Source organism: Salmo salar, chromosome ssa01, assembly GCF_905237065.1.
Source record: "Salmo salar chromosome ssa01, Ssal_v3.1, whole genome shotgun sequence".
NCBI lineage: Eukaryota > Metazoa > Chordata > Actinopteri > Salmoniformes > Salmonidae > Salmo > Salmo salar.
In genome coordinates, this window is record NC_059442.1 from 137,504,546 (window position 1) to 137,520,496 (window position 15,951).

General features: G+C 40.5%; 1 protein-coding gene across 1 annotated transcript in view; it reads left to right on the forward strand.

Moving 5' to 3' along the window:
• LOC106565418 (WD repeat-containing protein 5) overlaps nt 1-15,829 on the forward strand; it is a 33,923-nt gene extending 18,094 nt beyond the window's left edge. Inside the window, exons 6-14 of the mRNA XM_014132533.2 lie at nt 9,300-9,389; nt 9,522-9,605; nt 11,262-11,317; nt 11,506-11,552; nt 13,175-13,250; nt 13,537-13,570; nt 13,680-13,754; nt 13,887-13,974; nt 14,100-15,829. Coding sequence (XP_013988008.1) covers nt 9,300-9,389; nt 9,522-9,605; nt 11,262-11,317; nt 11,506-11,552; nt 13,175-13,250; nt 13,537-13,570; nt 13,680-13,754; nt 13,887-13,974; nt 14,100-14,200 — 651 coding nt within the window. The 3' untranslated portion in view covers nt 14,201-15,829. The remainder of the gene's footprint in view (nt 1-9,299; nt 9,390-9,521; nt 9,606-11,261; nt 11,318-11,505; nt 11,553-13,174; nt 13,251-13,536; nt 13,571-13,679; nt 13,755-13,886; nt 13,975-14,099) is intronic.
• The last annotated feature ends 122 nt before the right edge of the window (nt 15,830-15,951 follow it).

The window sequence follows — 15,951 nt, forward strand, 5'->3', positions numbered from 1 at the left end:
GGAGCTAACTCTGCAAATAGCACTGCTGGGTGATTTGAAAAGTCATAGTCAATCGATCAATAATATAATACATATTTTTGCTTAAGTATTATCTTTAATTTACAATCTGTAGAAACTATGAGAATAGAAAGATTCAGAACTTTTGTGAAACAGCACAGTTGATAAATATATGGCAAATAGAAATCAAAACTGGATGGTGTTCAGAGATAGATGGGAGGGGTTGAGTGGAGCTGATAGGGGGTGATTAAAAACAACAAGCTAACTAATGTGTCCGTAAAATGTATATAGGTTCAGAACTTTTGTGAAACAGCACAGTTCACCTTCACTTTTTCCTCATTTTGTTATGTTACAGCCTTATTCTAAAATGTATTAAATAGTTTTTAACCCCCTCATCAATCTACACAAAATACCCCATAATGACAAAGCAAAAACAGACTCAGAAATTTTTGCTAATTTTATTGAAAATAAAAAACCGTGTCACTTAAGTATTCAGACCCTTTACTCAGTACTTTGTTGATGCACCTTAGGCAGCGATTACAGCCTCGTCTTCTTGGGTATGACGCTACAACCTTGGCACACCTGTATTTGGGGAGTTTCTCCCATTCTTCTCTGCAGATCCTCTCAAGCTCTGTCAGGTTGGATGGGGATCTCAAGGAGGATCAATGGAAACAGGATGCATCTGAGCTCAATTTCGAGTCTCATAGCGAAGGGTCTGAACTTATGTAAATTAGGCATTTTTGTTTTTTATTTTGAATACATTTGCAAACATTTCTTAATCTTTTTTCTGTTTTCACTTTGTCATGGGGTTTTGTGTTTAGATTGATGGGGGGGAATAATTTCATCAATTTTAGCGTAAGTCTGTAAGGTAACAAAATGTGGAAAAGGGAAGTCGGAATACTTTCTACTTTCTACTTTTTAATATATATATTAGTACCAGTCAAAAGTTTGGACACACCTACTCATTCCAGGGTTTTTCTTGTCTTTTTTACTATTTTTTACATTGGTGAATAATAGTGAAGACATCAAAACTATGAAATAACACATGGAATCATGTGGTAACCAAAAAAGTGTTAAACAAATTAAAATATATTATACTTGAGATACTTCAAAGTAGCCACCCTTTGCCTCGATGAAAGCTTTGTACACTCTTGGCATTCTCTCAACCAGCTTCATGAGGTAGTCACCTGGAATGCATTTCAATTAAAAGGTGTGCCTTGTAAAAAGTTCATTTGTGGAATGTCTTTCCTTCTTAATGCGTTTGAGCCAATCAGTTGTGTTGTGACAAGGTAGGGTGGTGTAAAAGACCAAGTCCATATTATGGCAAGAACAGCTCAAATGACCAAAGAGAAACGACAGTCCATCATTACTTTAAGACATGAAGGTCAGTCAATCTGGAAAATTTCAAGAACTTTGAAGGTTTCTACAAGTGCAGTCGCAAAAACCATCAAGCGCTATGATGAAACTGGCTCTCATGAGGACTGCCACAGGAAAGGATGACCCAGAGTTACATCTGCTGCAGAGGATACGTTCATTAGTTACCAGCCTCAGAAATTGCAACCCAAATAAATGCTTCACAGAGTTCAAGTAACAGACACATCTCAACATCAGCTGTTCAGAGGAGACTGCATGAATCAGACCTTCATGGGCGAATTGTTGCAAAGAAACCACTACTAAAGGACGCCAATAAGAATAAAAGACTTGCTTGGGCCAATAAACACGAGCAATGGACATTAGACCGGTGGAAGTCTGTCCTTTTTGTCTGAGTCCAAATTTGAGATTGTTGGTTCCAACCGCGTGTCTTTTGTGAGACTCAGAGTAGGTGAACGGATGGTCTCCGCATGTGTGATTCCCACCGTGAAGCATGGAGGAGGAGGTGTGATTGTGTGGGGGTGCTTTTCTGGTGACACTGGCAGTGATTTATTTAGAATTCAAGGCACACTTAACCAGCATGACTACCACACCATTCTGCAGCAATACACCATCCCATCTGGTTTGCGCTTAGTGGGACTATATTTTGTTTTTCAACAGGACAATGACCCAACACACCTCCAGGCTGTGTAAAGGCTATTTAACCAAGAAGGAGAGTGATGGAGTGCTGCATCAGATGACCTGGGCTCCACAATCACCCGACCTCAACTCAATTGAGATGGTTTGGGATGAGTTGGACCGCAGAGTGAAGGAAAAGCAGCCAACAAGTGCTCAGCATATGTGGGAACTCCTTCAAGACTGTTGGAAAAGCATTCCTGGTGAAGCTGGTTGAGAGAATGCCAAAAGTGTGCAAAGCTTGTCATCAAGGCAAAGGGTGGCTACTTAGAAGAATTTAAAATATATTTAGAATTGTTTATCACTTTTTTTGGTTACTACATTATTCCATGTGTTATTTCATAGTTTTGATGTCTTCACTATTATTCTACGGTGTAGTAAAAATAAGGAAAAACCCTTGAATGAGTAGGTGTGTCTAAACTTTTGACGTGTGTGTGTGTGTGTGTGTGTGTGTGTGTGTGTGTGTGTGTGTGTGTGTGTGTGTGTGTGTGTGTGTGTGTGTGTGTGTGTGTGTGTGTGTGTGTGTGTGTGTGTGTGTGTGTGTGTGTGTGTGTGTGTGTGTGCGCACACTGCATTCGGAAAGTATTCAGACCCCTTCCCTTTTCCACGTTACCTTACAGCCTTATTCTAAAATTGATTAAATGGAAAAAAATATTTTTAGACATTTTTGTGTGTATATATATATATATATATAAACAGTAGGGGAGCAGAGAGCGAAGAGTAAGCATGTAGCGAGTAAACTTAAAAAAATTGAAGTTACACATTTAACAAACCAAACAGTTAAATACTGTTATAGAAGGTAAAGTAAAAACCCAAACCGGTCCATTCATCGATGTGTAGTAAAATACAGTATACTGCCCAGCCCTAAATACACATCACCAAATATACATCTGTACACAAATTGCACTGGAAGGAGTGGGATAAAGTGCAGACAATGTAAAAAAGCAGCGTACAACAATTAATCAACAAATATGTCAAGTTTTATTCATTAGAGTAATGAGGGAATATGATTAGACTGAACTGGGGTCCACTGGGCACGTGACTGGCTAAAACAGGTGATGGTGGAGCGCTCTGCTCAAATCAAACTGTAATCTGTGCCACCGGGTCATACTGTCAACATAGCAGCGCAATGCATCGTTCAGAAATATATGAATGTATTTTCTATAAAATGTTTACTAAAACAAATCTCGCAATGACTGCAGGGATAAAGGACTTCCTGCTTCCTCTTGCCGAGTGGGATGCAGAAGCATCTACCGGAACGAATCAGCTCTCATCCCTTGAGATTTTACTGGCTTTAATCAGAGCTCTTTCCCTGTACAGTGTGGCAAGGCTTGAACAACATGTTACCAACAATTCAGTCCATTTCTATTGTGGTGGGGAATGAGGTGAATTTTAAGTTGCCATGGAAACTGTAGCACCTCAGGGTAGCCTTAACGTTAGTTCTCTGCATCTAGTGAAGATCCAGTGGGCAAAACCAGGTTAAAAAACATCAGTATGACGTCTTTTTATGACATCTTATTCTGGTCGAAACTGGCTTCTTTTTTTTCCTGACCAGAATATTCCGTTTTTTTTCTGACCACCATACGACCAGATGGTCATATTTAAGCCCTCATCATAACCTGGTAATAACAACCTGACTAGAGTTTATTACGTACTGTAAAAAGTATTGCAGAGGATAAAGTTGGATGTTGAAAACCTTGTTTATTACATTTTTATGTGTTTCCATAGTCACCCATTTAAAGTTTAAATCTGCAACATATTCTTCCATTTAAAGTAGATGAGGCAATGGCAAAAACAAATCTACATCAATGTTTTGCACATCTGCATACAGTCATTGTTTCATAATTCACCCACAGACATTACATGCATAGAAAGACTGGGACAGGATCTATATAAAAGCCCATTGTTTTAATTTATGAATGGTTACTGAGAGTGGTGTGATGGTGTAGATCCTCATCAAGGACCTTTCAGTACAGAATGTGATTTTGGAGCCTAGTGGTCCTCTTGAAGAGTGGTGTGATGGGTCAGATCTGGAGCAGAGTGGTCCTCTTGAAGAGTGGTGTGATGGGTCAGATCTGGAGCAGAGTGGTCCTCTTGAAGAGTGGTGTGATGGGTCAGATCTGGAGCAGAGTGGTCCTCTTGAAGAGTGGTGTGATGGGTCAGATCTGGAGCAGAGTGGTCCTCTTGAAGAGTGGTGTGATGGGTCAGATCTGGAGCAGAGTGGTCCTCTTGAAGAGTGGTGTGATGGGTCAGATCTGGAGCAGAGTGGTCCTCTTGAAGAGTGGTGTGATGGGTCAGATCTGGAGCAGAGTGGTCCTCTTGAAGAGTGGTGTGATGGGTCAGATCTGGAGCAGAGTGGTCCTCTTGAAGAGTGGTGTGATGGGTCAGATCTGGAGCAGAGTGGTCCTCTTGAAGAGTGGTGTGATGGGTCAGATCTGGAGCAGAGTGGTCCTCTTGAAGAGTGGTGTGATGGGTCAGATCTGGAGCAGAGTGGTCCTCTTGAAGAGTGGTGTGATGGGTCAGATCTGGAGCAGAGTGGTCCTCTTGAAGAGTGGTGTGATGGGTCAGATCTGCAATGAAGAGAATCAGCGCATTACAACTTCATCAATTATAGATTTTAAAAGAACTAGAAAATGACATTTTATAAAGACACTTTGTGGACTCAGCTGGCTAGAAGTATTTCCAGTTGAAGAAGTTTGTGGCAGTTATAGCTTCAAAATAGAGCAACTAGCTCATGTACATGCTTTGCGTCCTCCTCCACCACGGAGGTCAGTGGCACATTTTAGGACTTTCCGGGGGGCCCACGACAGATCGACTTCCTGAGTTGTATGGCTTTTCATGACACTTACTGTAAGCATAAAAAGAGAAGAAAATGAATGAATGATTGGCATAATGTGGGCATGCAGGTCACGACAGAACAGTAACGCACAGTATACTATCTTTAACAGTCATAGTCTACTAAAAACTTCTTTTTTTTTTTGTCAAATGTCTCAACTTTTCATATTTACTTACCAACTACTATTGAGCACACACACGTGGTGGCAAAGGAATGTTTGTTCCTTCATATTGAAGTGGGACATTTAATTATTTGGTCATCAATCTTAAACATTTTAAGAGGATAACAAAATGAAACAGTAGTTGGATAATTAAATGTTTTAACTAATCCTTAAATGGTAAAGTTTTGCTTTAATCCTAACACATTTAAACAACGTTTTATAAACACACTGCTCCATAATCCTGAGGACATTGTCTCGGACAGAGGTTCCCCCAATTGAGGACAGCTTGGCAGTCTTAAGGAAAGTAAAATGTAAAAATGTAAAGTGCGTAGAGGCAATAAAAACATGAAATATCATTTTTTTCCCCAAAAGTGGTCATATCATTCCCACAACACATTGTTATAAATGGGTGTAATTGGCAAATCTCTTCTGCAACTGGTAAAGTTTGAGTTTGGCTGAGCAACGGAGAATGAGCAAGCGAGAAATGGGAGAAACTTGACATGACTCACCGGTATATTTGACAGATTTCAAAAGGTCAAAACGTTAGCTAAGTTAGCTAGCTACAACCAATGGCTCCAACAGTTAAGTGTAAATTTACCATGTCCATGGAGGATTAGCCGGGGGTAACATATGCCAGCTAAAATAGCAAATATTTTCCCCAACAAACCGCCGCTTTTATTTACAAAAGTAAAACTAGAATGCAGGAGAACCAGGACTACCACTTAGCACTCAAAAAAAAAAAGTGTACTTTTTGAGAAACTGTCGTTTTCCAGCTGTGTTGTGTAGGCTACTGGGCCCTTTGTCCCAACTGCCTTATGGAATGTTGACAGATGCGCTTGAGTAAGCTGGCCGACTTCGCGCAGAGATCTATTGCCGCATGTGAAGCACAGATTCCAATCCAAATTTTAGCTGGAATTTATATGCCTACCTACTTATTTAGCTACTGAAATTAAATTACAATTACTGCACACGTTAATTTCTTAGAAGCTTTAAGGAAAACTATATAATGGTCATTTTTTCAGGGTCTAATTCAGGCGCAATAATTTCGGGGGTAATTATTGATGGAAATTAATGCCATTTTTAAAAAGAGGGTTTGTAAATCCTGGTGGATTGTAGGAGGATACTGAAATAAGACAGGCCTTGTTATTTGTTAAATTCTGTATTTTTTGGGGGGTTGTCGGTTGTCATAATAGAACATCAAAACAGCATATTGTTGAACAAGAAAATGTGCAGTACAATAAACAGTGCCATTTCCTAACAAAGATTACTATTAGAAGCCAACACACAGCAAGCTATATCATTAATTAAACCATTATTTAATTGTACTGCAGTTCTACTGTATTTTAAAGGCAGTGAAATGTTTTATAAGGGTATCCTGTATTATTGTTCATGTTTATCTTAAATGCTGGTTGCCTAGAAAAAATGTGGAAGTGAATGCACACTTTTCAATTGGGTGGACTGCAACTTTGAAAATCACTACCATAGCCTGTAGTAAAGGCATTTCTAGCATCAGAAAAACATCTAAATTAGTCACCATCTCTGATAGCTATAGGACTGCAGAGACTGTCCCAAATTTGAGATTTTAATGACCTAGCAAATTCGATGACTTGGAGGTTAAATATCACTTCATTGTTTTGGTTTTTATTGATATTTCATCACCTGCTGAATAAAAACCTAAAATGGCCCAACTCCTGAAAAAGTGAATCTGTCCAGATAAACTGAAGTGGACTCTGACCGAGTATCATTAGCTGGAGCCCAGAGTAATATTATTCTATCGGACTTGGGAAGAGCTCAGCCCACATGAAGCCCCCCTGAGTCCGAGTCCATGCCAAGTCCCCCGGGTCTCAAACAGAATAGGCCCGAGCCCAGTCTGGTGACTGGGTACAGTATGCCACGAGACCCTAACCTGCTTTGGTGCGCTGTGTCAGCTGTTTGCCAAGTGTGATAAGCTGAATCATGTAAGTTCTGCTGAAAAATAACATTACTACAATTTGGATAATTGTTCTAGTGTCTTTTATATGCAGTGGGTGCATGGCCTACAAACACTATGGGCATGTTTATATAAACGCAACAATTTTACGGAGTTACAGTTCATATAAGGAAATCAGTCAATTTAAATAAATTCATTAGGTCCTAATTGATGGATTTCACATCAATTTTCACTGGGCAGGGGTGCAGCTATGGGAGGGCCTGGGAGGACATAGGTCCACCCACTTGGGAGCCAGGCCCAGCCAATCATAAGGAGTTTTTCCCCACAAAAGAGCTTTATTACAGACAGAAATACTCCTCAGTTTCATCAGCTGTCTGGGTGGCTGGTCTCAGACGAAGAAGCCGGATGTGGAGGTCCTGGGCTGGTGTGGTTACACGTGGTCGTGAGGTCGGTTGGACGTACTGCCAAATTCTATAAAAAAATGTTGCGGAGGCAACTTATGGCAGAGAAATTAACATTTAATTCTGGCAACAGTTCTGGTGGACATTTCTACAGTCAGCATGCCAATTGCACGCTCCTTCCACTTGGGACATCTATGGCATTGTGTTGTGTGTCAAAACGGTACATTTTAGAGTGGCCTTTTATTGACCCCAGCACAAGGTGCACCTGTGTAATGATCATGCTGTTTAATCAACAAATTTGTGCACAAAATATGAGAGAAATAAGCTTTTTGTGTGTATGGAACATTTCTGGATTCTTTTATTTCAGCTCACGAAACATGGGACCCAGACTTTGAATGTTGTTTATATTTTTGTTCAGTATATATTGGTTTCTATTAATTCAGTAGCATTTAGACAACTGGTCCGTAGTTCAATCAGATTTAAACCAAAAAACAGATATCAATCAAAATAAGATGTATTTTTTATGATGTCTAAATGACGTCATGAAAAAACCCATCTTAATCTGGTTGTGATTTGGTTCTAAGACATCTTGACCCGATTTCAACTAGTAAAAGACGTCTTTATCATGTCGAAAGCCCACTGGGTAGGGATCCCCCCCCCCCACTGTTGAGATTTCTAGCTCACTCAGGAAAAGAAAACAATATATATATATAAATAGATAAAAGAGAAGCAAATGGGTCTGATGTGTTCAATTAAATGGGGAATGAGTGATTTCTTTAAGTTTCTTAGATGCTCAAATATGTTACGTTATGTGCGCATGCGTAGCTTCACTAGAGACTTAAATTACAGCACCTGGTTATCACTTCCCCGTAGACAATCATCAGGAGCACACAGCCCGTTGGTATGTAACTGCGAACTACTCAGTCTAGCATTGATGTTTAAGTCACTTATATGTTTGTGCACTGAACGTTTACCTCACTGTGTTGGTGTTAGTTGGCCGGGAGTAACTTGTAGCTCGCTGGGTGCGGTAACTCAGCGACCCAGATGCTATATAGCATTAGGCTATTATTATCAGCCATTTGCATTGTGCTGATTGTTCGGAGCACTCTGCTGGTTTCTGGTGGCGGTGGTGATAGCGGTGGTTTGGTTCGGTGATCCATGGTGGAGTGCCGCATTATGTTGCGTTTGTGTGTAAATCCTTTGGACGAGGCATGTGGTGGCATGGGTTCTGTGTCCTGTGACAGCGTCCATAGCAACCTGTGACGGCAGAGTCACTGTGCGCATGCTCCTCTGGCGCGGGGCATCCTGGGTGATGTAGTCGGTGCTGTTTTAAGCCAGATTCGCCACATCTTTGATGGTGTTGCAGGCTTATTTTGATTTATTATTATACTAAATAATATATCTGAATAATATATTGTCATTACTTGTTTGTTGTATTTCAGGTTTATGACCTGTGGTCATTTGATTTAAAATAAAATTAAGGACAAAACACGAGTCATGACATTGTGTGCTTCCTGGTGAGCCTTTTCGGAGGGCTAAATAACGAAAATCCGAACACCCACGTTGTCATGGTGTTAAAAGGATAATGTGAGATTTTGGCTACTTTTTCTACTTACCAAGAGTCAGATTAACTCATGAATACAATTTTTATGTCTCTGTGTCCAGTATGATGGAAGTTAAGAGGTCTCCCAAGCCAATGCTAACTAGCTGTAGCGCAATGACTGGAAGGAAGTCTGCTGTTCTGGTAGACTCCCAGGCATTGCACTAATGCTATTAACCGATGGCTCCTTAAACTACCTTCAACTGTTTTCTCTGCAGTTGCATCATAATCGCTACTTCGAGACCCTCCATGCAGTGGATGCTCGATCGACCATAATGAGCTCATACTGTGAACATGTTTAATTGAAACCCACTCCTTTCCTATTGCAGGGGAAATGTTTGAAGACGTTGAAAGGCCACAGCAACTATGTCTTCTGCTGCAACTTTAATCCCCAGTCCAATCTCATCGTGTCTGGATCAGTGAGTCCTCCCTACTAATGCAGCATTGCTATTGTAATATTTTTACATAGAAAAGGTTATTGCCAAACCTGATTTCTACCCAGGAGTGATGAATATTTGTTGCTTCGTGTGCTAACATGAGTTCTCTTCTAGTTTGACGAGAGCGTGCGGATATGGGATGTTAAAACCGGCAAATGCTTGAAGACCCTGCCGGCCCACTCTGACCCAGTCTCTGCAGTAAGAGACTATGCACATGTAGACACCTTCAATGAACCTAAAAACAATGTACTTCAGATAATAGATTTTTCTGCTTATGAGCTTAGTAGTTGATTATCACACCATCTGGTCAGTGTGCTTTCGGAAAGTATTCAGACCCCTTGACGTTTTCCACATTTTGTTACATTACAGCCTTATTCTAAAATGGATTAAACTGTTTTTTTCCCTCATCAATCTACACACAATACCCCATAATGCCAATTTATAAAAAAAAATGAAAAACTGATATCACATTTACATAAGTATTCAGAACCTTTACTCAGTACTTTGTTGAAGCACCTTTGGTAGCGATTACAGCCTTGAGTCTTTTTGGGTACACCTGTATTTGGGGAGTTTCTCACATTCTTCTCTGCAGATTCTCTCAAGCTCTGTCAGATTGGATGGGGAGTGTTGCTGCACAGAGATGTTGGATCGAGTTCAAGTCCGGGCTCTGGCTGAGCTACTCAAGGACATTCAGAGACTTGTCCCGAAGCCACTCCTGCGTTGTCTTGGCTGTGTGCTTAGGGTTGTTGTCCTGTTGGAAGGTGAACCTTCGCCCCAGTCTGATGTCCTGAGCGCTTTGGAGCAGGTTTTCATCAAGGATCTCTCTGTACTTTACTCCGCTCATCTTTGCCTCGATCCTGACTAGTCTCCGCCGCTAAAAAACATCCCCACAGCCTGATGCTGCCGCCACTATGCTTCCCCTTAGGGATGGTGACAAGTTTCCTCCAGACGTGACGCTTGGCATTCAGGCCAAAGAGTTCAATCTTGGTTTGATCAGACCAGAGAATCTTGTTTGTAATGGTCTGAGAGTCTTTAGGTGCCTTTTGGCAAAATCCAAGTGGGCTGTCAGGTGCCTTTTACTGAGGAGTGGCTTCTGTCTGGTCACTCTACCATAAAGGCCTGATTGGTGGAGTGCTGCAGAGATGGTTGTCCTTCTGGAAGGTTCTCCCATCTCCACAGAGGAACTCTGGAGCTCTTTCAGAGTGACCATCGGGTGCTTGGTCACCTCCCTGACCAAGGCCCTTCTCCCCCGATTGCTCAGTTTGGACATGCAGCCAGCTCTAGGAAGAGTCTTGGTGGTTCCAAACTTCTTCCATTTAAGAATGATGGAGGCCACTGTGTTCTTGGGGACCTTCAATGCTGCAGAAATGTTTTGGCACCCTTCCCCAGATCTGTGCCTCGACACAGTCCTGTCTCGGAGCACTACGGACAATTCCTTCGACCTCATGGCTTGGTTTTTGCTCTGACATGCACTGTCAACTGTGGGACCTTATATAGACAGGTGTGTGCCTTTCCAAATCATGTCCAGTCAATTGAATTTACCACAGGTGGACTCCAATCAAGTTGTAGAAACATCTCAAGGATGATCAATGGAAACAAGATGCACCTGAGCTCAATATCGAGTCTCATAGCAAAGGGTCTGAATACTTATGTAAATAAGGTATTTCTTTTTTTTTTTACATAAAAAAACTGTCTTCACTTTGTCGTTATGGGGTATTGTGTGTAGATTGCTGAGGAAATGTGTTTATTTAATCAATTTTAGAAGAAGGCTGTAACAACAAAATGTGGAAAAAGGGGTGTGAATACTTTCCGAAGGCACTGTACATCTCTAATCTGCTCTATGTTGCTGTGTAGGTCCATTTCAACAGAGATGGCTCATTGATTGTGTCTAGCAGCTACGATGGCCTCTGGTGAGGGATAAAAAAAAAACATGTATCTTGTTGAATGTACTTTGCAAAGATATGCCTGTAAGTGTATTAACTTAATGACCTAAAAGAACATCTGCGTTTTAATGATTTCCAAGTTAACATAAATATGGGGAGTGTTTGGATATCGTTTGAGAAATGTATTGACGTTAATATCTTCTGTCTGTCCATAGCCGAATCTGGGACACAGCATCGGGACAATGTCTGAAAACACTAATTGGTAAGCTTCACCAGCCAGAATGGCAGCATCTGTAACCAGGTTTCAATCCAACCATTTTTATTTGATTGCATGTCGGATAAAAATGTCTCAACAGGCCTGATGGAAACTATCAAATTGTTGGTACATTTCCTATATGTTGACAAAATCAAATACGCTAGACGGGTGGCTCATTTTCTTCTCTGTTATTAGATTATGTGACAAATTGCGGTGGAAACTATTTATTGTGGAATGACCATCATATCTACGTACATTTGCAGTCACGCGATCGATCATATGTTGTCGTCCCACAACCTGGACTTAAAAAAAGCATGCAGTTTATTAGGCTACAGATGAAATAAGTTCTGATGAACTTCACAGGGTGGTGAAAGTGCAAGGTGATGAGTTAGATGCTGCTTTCAATAGATATCCAGGGTGTTCATTTTTATGCTGGTGACATGATGATTGATTATTGGCTGTCAATTGACAAATAATAATGATCCTGCTCTTATCTATAATCTCATCATGTATCCGCTGCACTGGAGTGCATGCATGCTAAGACCATAGTGGCCACTTTTGCTCTTCATCACAGAATTTTTTGTTGTGCCAAAACCATCAACGGAGTTAAAAATTGGATGGAAACGCATAGAATGTCTGCTTTTTTTTATTCTGTTAATGAAAAGTTATGTGTGGCCTTTTTGTGTGGCCTACGTCATTATGCACAGCCTTTTATTCGCAAGATGCCAGTTTGATGGAAACGCACCGCTGCTGGTAAAATGTGCATATGTTGTGAATATTCTAATATTTGCTTGAAAATGTTTTGACTAATTTATAGAAAAAAATTAAATGTATAGGAAATATAAAATTGTATACCGTAATTTCCGGACTATTGAGCGCACCTGAATATAAACCGCACCCACTGAATTTTTTTTAAAGTATTATTTTGAACATAAATAAGCCGCACATGTCTATAAGCTGCAGGTGCCTACCGGTACATTGAAACAAATTAACTTTACACAGGCTTTAACGAAACACGTCTTGTAACAAAAATAAATTGGCTTTAACGAAACACGGCTTGTAACAAAAATAAATAGGCTTTAACGAAACACGGCTTGTAACAAAACATTTAAAATTAGCAGTAAGCTTTAGTTGTCTTTTTGCACTGAGTCAATTCCTCACGCTGCTGTTTCCAACATCTTATCATCGACTCATTAAGACCAAGCTCCCGTGCAGCAGCTCTATTTCCTTTTCCAACAGCCAGATCAATCGCCTTCAACTTGAAAGCTGCATCATATGCATTTCTCTGTGTCTTTGCCATGATGAGGGTGACAAAATGACTACCATAATCAGAATGATGGGAAGTTTGAGAGCGCTCGATTTAATCTAAACAGTAAACAAAAAAGTTGTTTGACCTTAACCCGTTCGGCAATTTCATTGGTCTAATGAAAGCTTCATGCCGCCAAAAAACTGAGCACGTCACAGAATGTGTTTTGTTGGGGGAAAAAATTTGAAAGCGGGAAAAATCCATATATTAGCCGCGTCATTGTTTAAGCCGCGAGGTTCAAAGCCTGGGAAAAAAGTTGCGGCTTATAGTCCGGAAATTACGGTAGTATTTTTCTGTGAGTAAATTCTTTGGTCTTTTGCAGATGATGACAACCCCCCGGTGTCATTTGTGAAGTTCTCACCAAACGGCAAATACATTCTGGCTGCCACATTGGACAAGTGAGTGTTAGATTATCAGTAGAGAACTGTCACTTTCCCTCAAACTCAGTAGGATATGACATGAATACAGTACCACAGCATCTTTGTCATGCGCTCCTGCACCAGTAGAGGGCCCTATTGGACTGTCTAATACCACTAGACCAAAGAGTTTCATTTCAATGGGAAGGAAAGCTCAAGCAAATCTACAAAAAAAAGGCTTCTTCATCACTCATAAATGCTAATTAATTGTTCACCATCGTTTCTGCTGGGATGCTGTCTTCTAACTGTGATTATTATTATTATTTAGCACCCTGAAGCTTTGGGACTACAGCAAAGGAAAGGTAAGATGTGTCTAATTCATGTTGTAATTTGATCCAACCATGGTATTGTGGAATACTCTTGATTCAAATGGTTCAGTTCTCTTCAGTAAGTGTCCTCCTCTCATTCCAGTGCTTGAAAACATACACCGGCCACAAAAACGAAAAGTACTGCATATTTGCAAATTTCTCTGTCACCGGTGGAAAGGTATATTTTTTTATAAAATATAATAAAAAAAATAATAAGACGACAAAAAAAGGTGGATTTACGAGATGATGACTTGTATGCTTTTCCCAATAGCTTATGAAGTATCATTCTCTTATGCTCTGTATCTCTCAGTGGATTGTCTCTGGCTCGGAGGACAACATGGTGTACATCTGGAACCTGCAGACCAAGGAGATCGTACAGAAACTACAGGGCCATACAGGTAGGGGAGAGTCATGACAATAGCTTGATGGAACTGATTACTATTACTTTGAGGTGAAAAATGCTCACAAAATGTCTGTTTCGTTCTCTGCTTTTCTCTTCTCCCTCCCGCCATCTCTGTCCTAGATGTGGTGATTTCTACTGCCTGCCACCCCACAGAGAACATCATTGCGTCTGCGGCGCTAGAAAACGACAAAACCATCAAACTGTGGAGGAGCGACTGCTAAGCCCCTGGGTGTGCTTATTGTATTTTCATTTTATTGTACTTTTCATTTGACTGTTTTTAGCTGGACCCGAATGCCTTGAGGACTGAGCCTCAACTAGAAGAAGAATAGGAACGCAAGTCCAGAACATCACCACAACCACACACCTACCCTTCATCCAGAACCAGAGCAAACCCCAACTCAACCACCACAACCCTCTGCTTGGTCTTGCTTGTGCCCTTACATGCTCTACTATCTCTGCCTTACTTTTACTGTGAGCTGGATGTTTGTGTTTCATCAATTGGAATATGAGAATCACCCTTTGTGATTCATGAGGAAAATGGTCACATGGTATCTTATGCTTTACTCTCTATTGTGTAGGTGTCTTAGTATTGATACACGCTTTGTTTTTGCCAGATTGGATTGGCCTCAAGTTCTCCTATTCACCATGTAAGGTGTTTTTTCTTCAGACTAACAGACTGCTTCACTGTCTGGTGTCTGACATTTCACTTTTAACAACTGTCTCATTGAAATGCAGTAGATTAGTAGCCTGGACCCAGATCTGTTTGTGTCATGCCAAACATGTTGGTGACATGACAGCACAAACAGATCTGGGACCAGGCCAATGGATAAGTGGTAACTGTCATATTTCCAATATTTGTAATTCAACAGTCAGTATGAAGAGGAGTTGAAACAAAGCTTCTGACACGGGAGTGCTTGAGGTTCCTTTTGTTTTGTTGTATTTATTAGAAAACAATCTATTCAAAGCTCAGAATCCATTGAAGGGGTTAAATACATTTTTTGACAAATGGGTGAGTTTACTGGTGGATTTCCATAGTGTGTCGAGTTTTCTTAGACATACAATCTATTTCAACAAGGAGTTTAGTTTTGCCAGCAGTTTCTCAACCACTTCTCTACAAGTCACTCAACTAACAGTTTCTCTAGTTTGGTATCGACACAGCGAGCGCTGCCTCGTTTTGAACTCACCTCTACATTTTACTAGGTGTATTCTGATTCTGTATAATACATTGTTGGTGCTCAACTGATCCCTCTAGAATTCACAGGTGTAAACGGTGGGTTGCGAAGTATATCGACAAGAGCCTACATTGAAGGGGCTCTTGCCTGTACTGTCAGTGAATTTTACTGGTCTCAACTCAATCCTTATATTCAAAGTAATGTCAATTGTGAGGAAAGAAATTAACTCAGAGGCTGTTTTTGTTTTTCATTTTAATGATCATTTTAGAGATGCATCCAGTCCATTGCCTTGCACTGTTCTTATGTTGGTCCTGACACGGTGTCTGGCTGCCATTACGTTAACACAACCTGGTTTAGATTTCAAAGCACAGTGACCAAATGCAAGTATTTTTGTGCTCCCCATTCTGTACACATTGCTACATCAACATATGTATTAAGACGAGCAATATTTTGGCTGTCTTTCTGTATCGTTCTTGTTTAACTGTCTTGAGAGCTAGTTGTTCAATATACAACATGGACTTGTTTTACTGCTCTCCCTTCTGGGTGTTCATTGCACTGCAGTGGTATCATGGACTGCATGAAATTCTGTGTCTGCATTTAGTCAATCTGGATTTTGTGAATTTGCATTTGACAGCTATACCTTGTGAATTAATAAAGAGCATTTTTTAAGATGTTAAATGTGGCGATCAGTGGCACTTTCTAAACAAAGTCGCTAGAACTGTGTGACGACGTTAGAGCCACTGAACATACCAATTGGCATGTGTTCTGTTGATCATTAGAAAACGAGATTTCATTAGTGG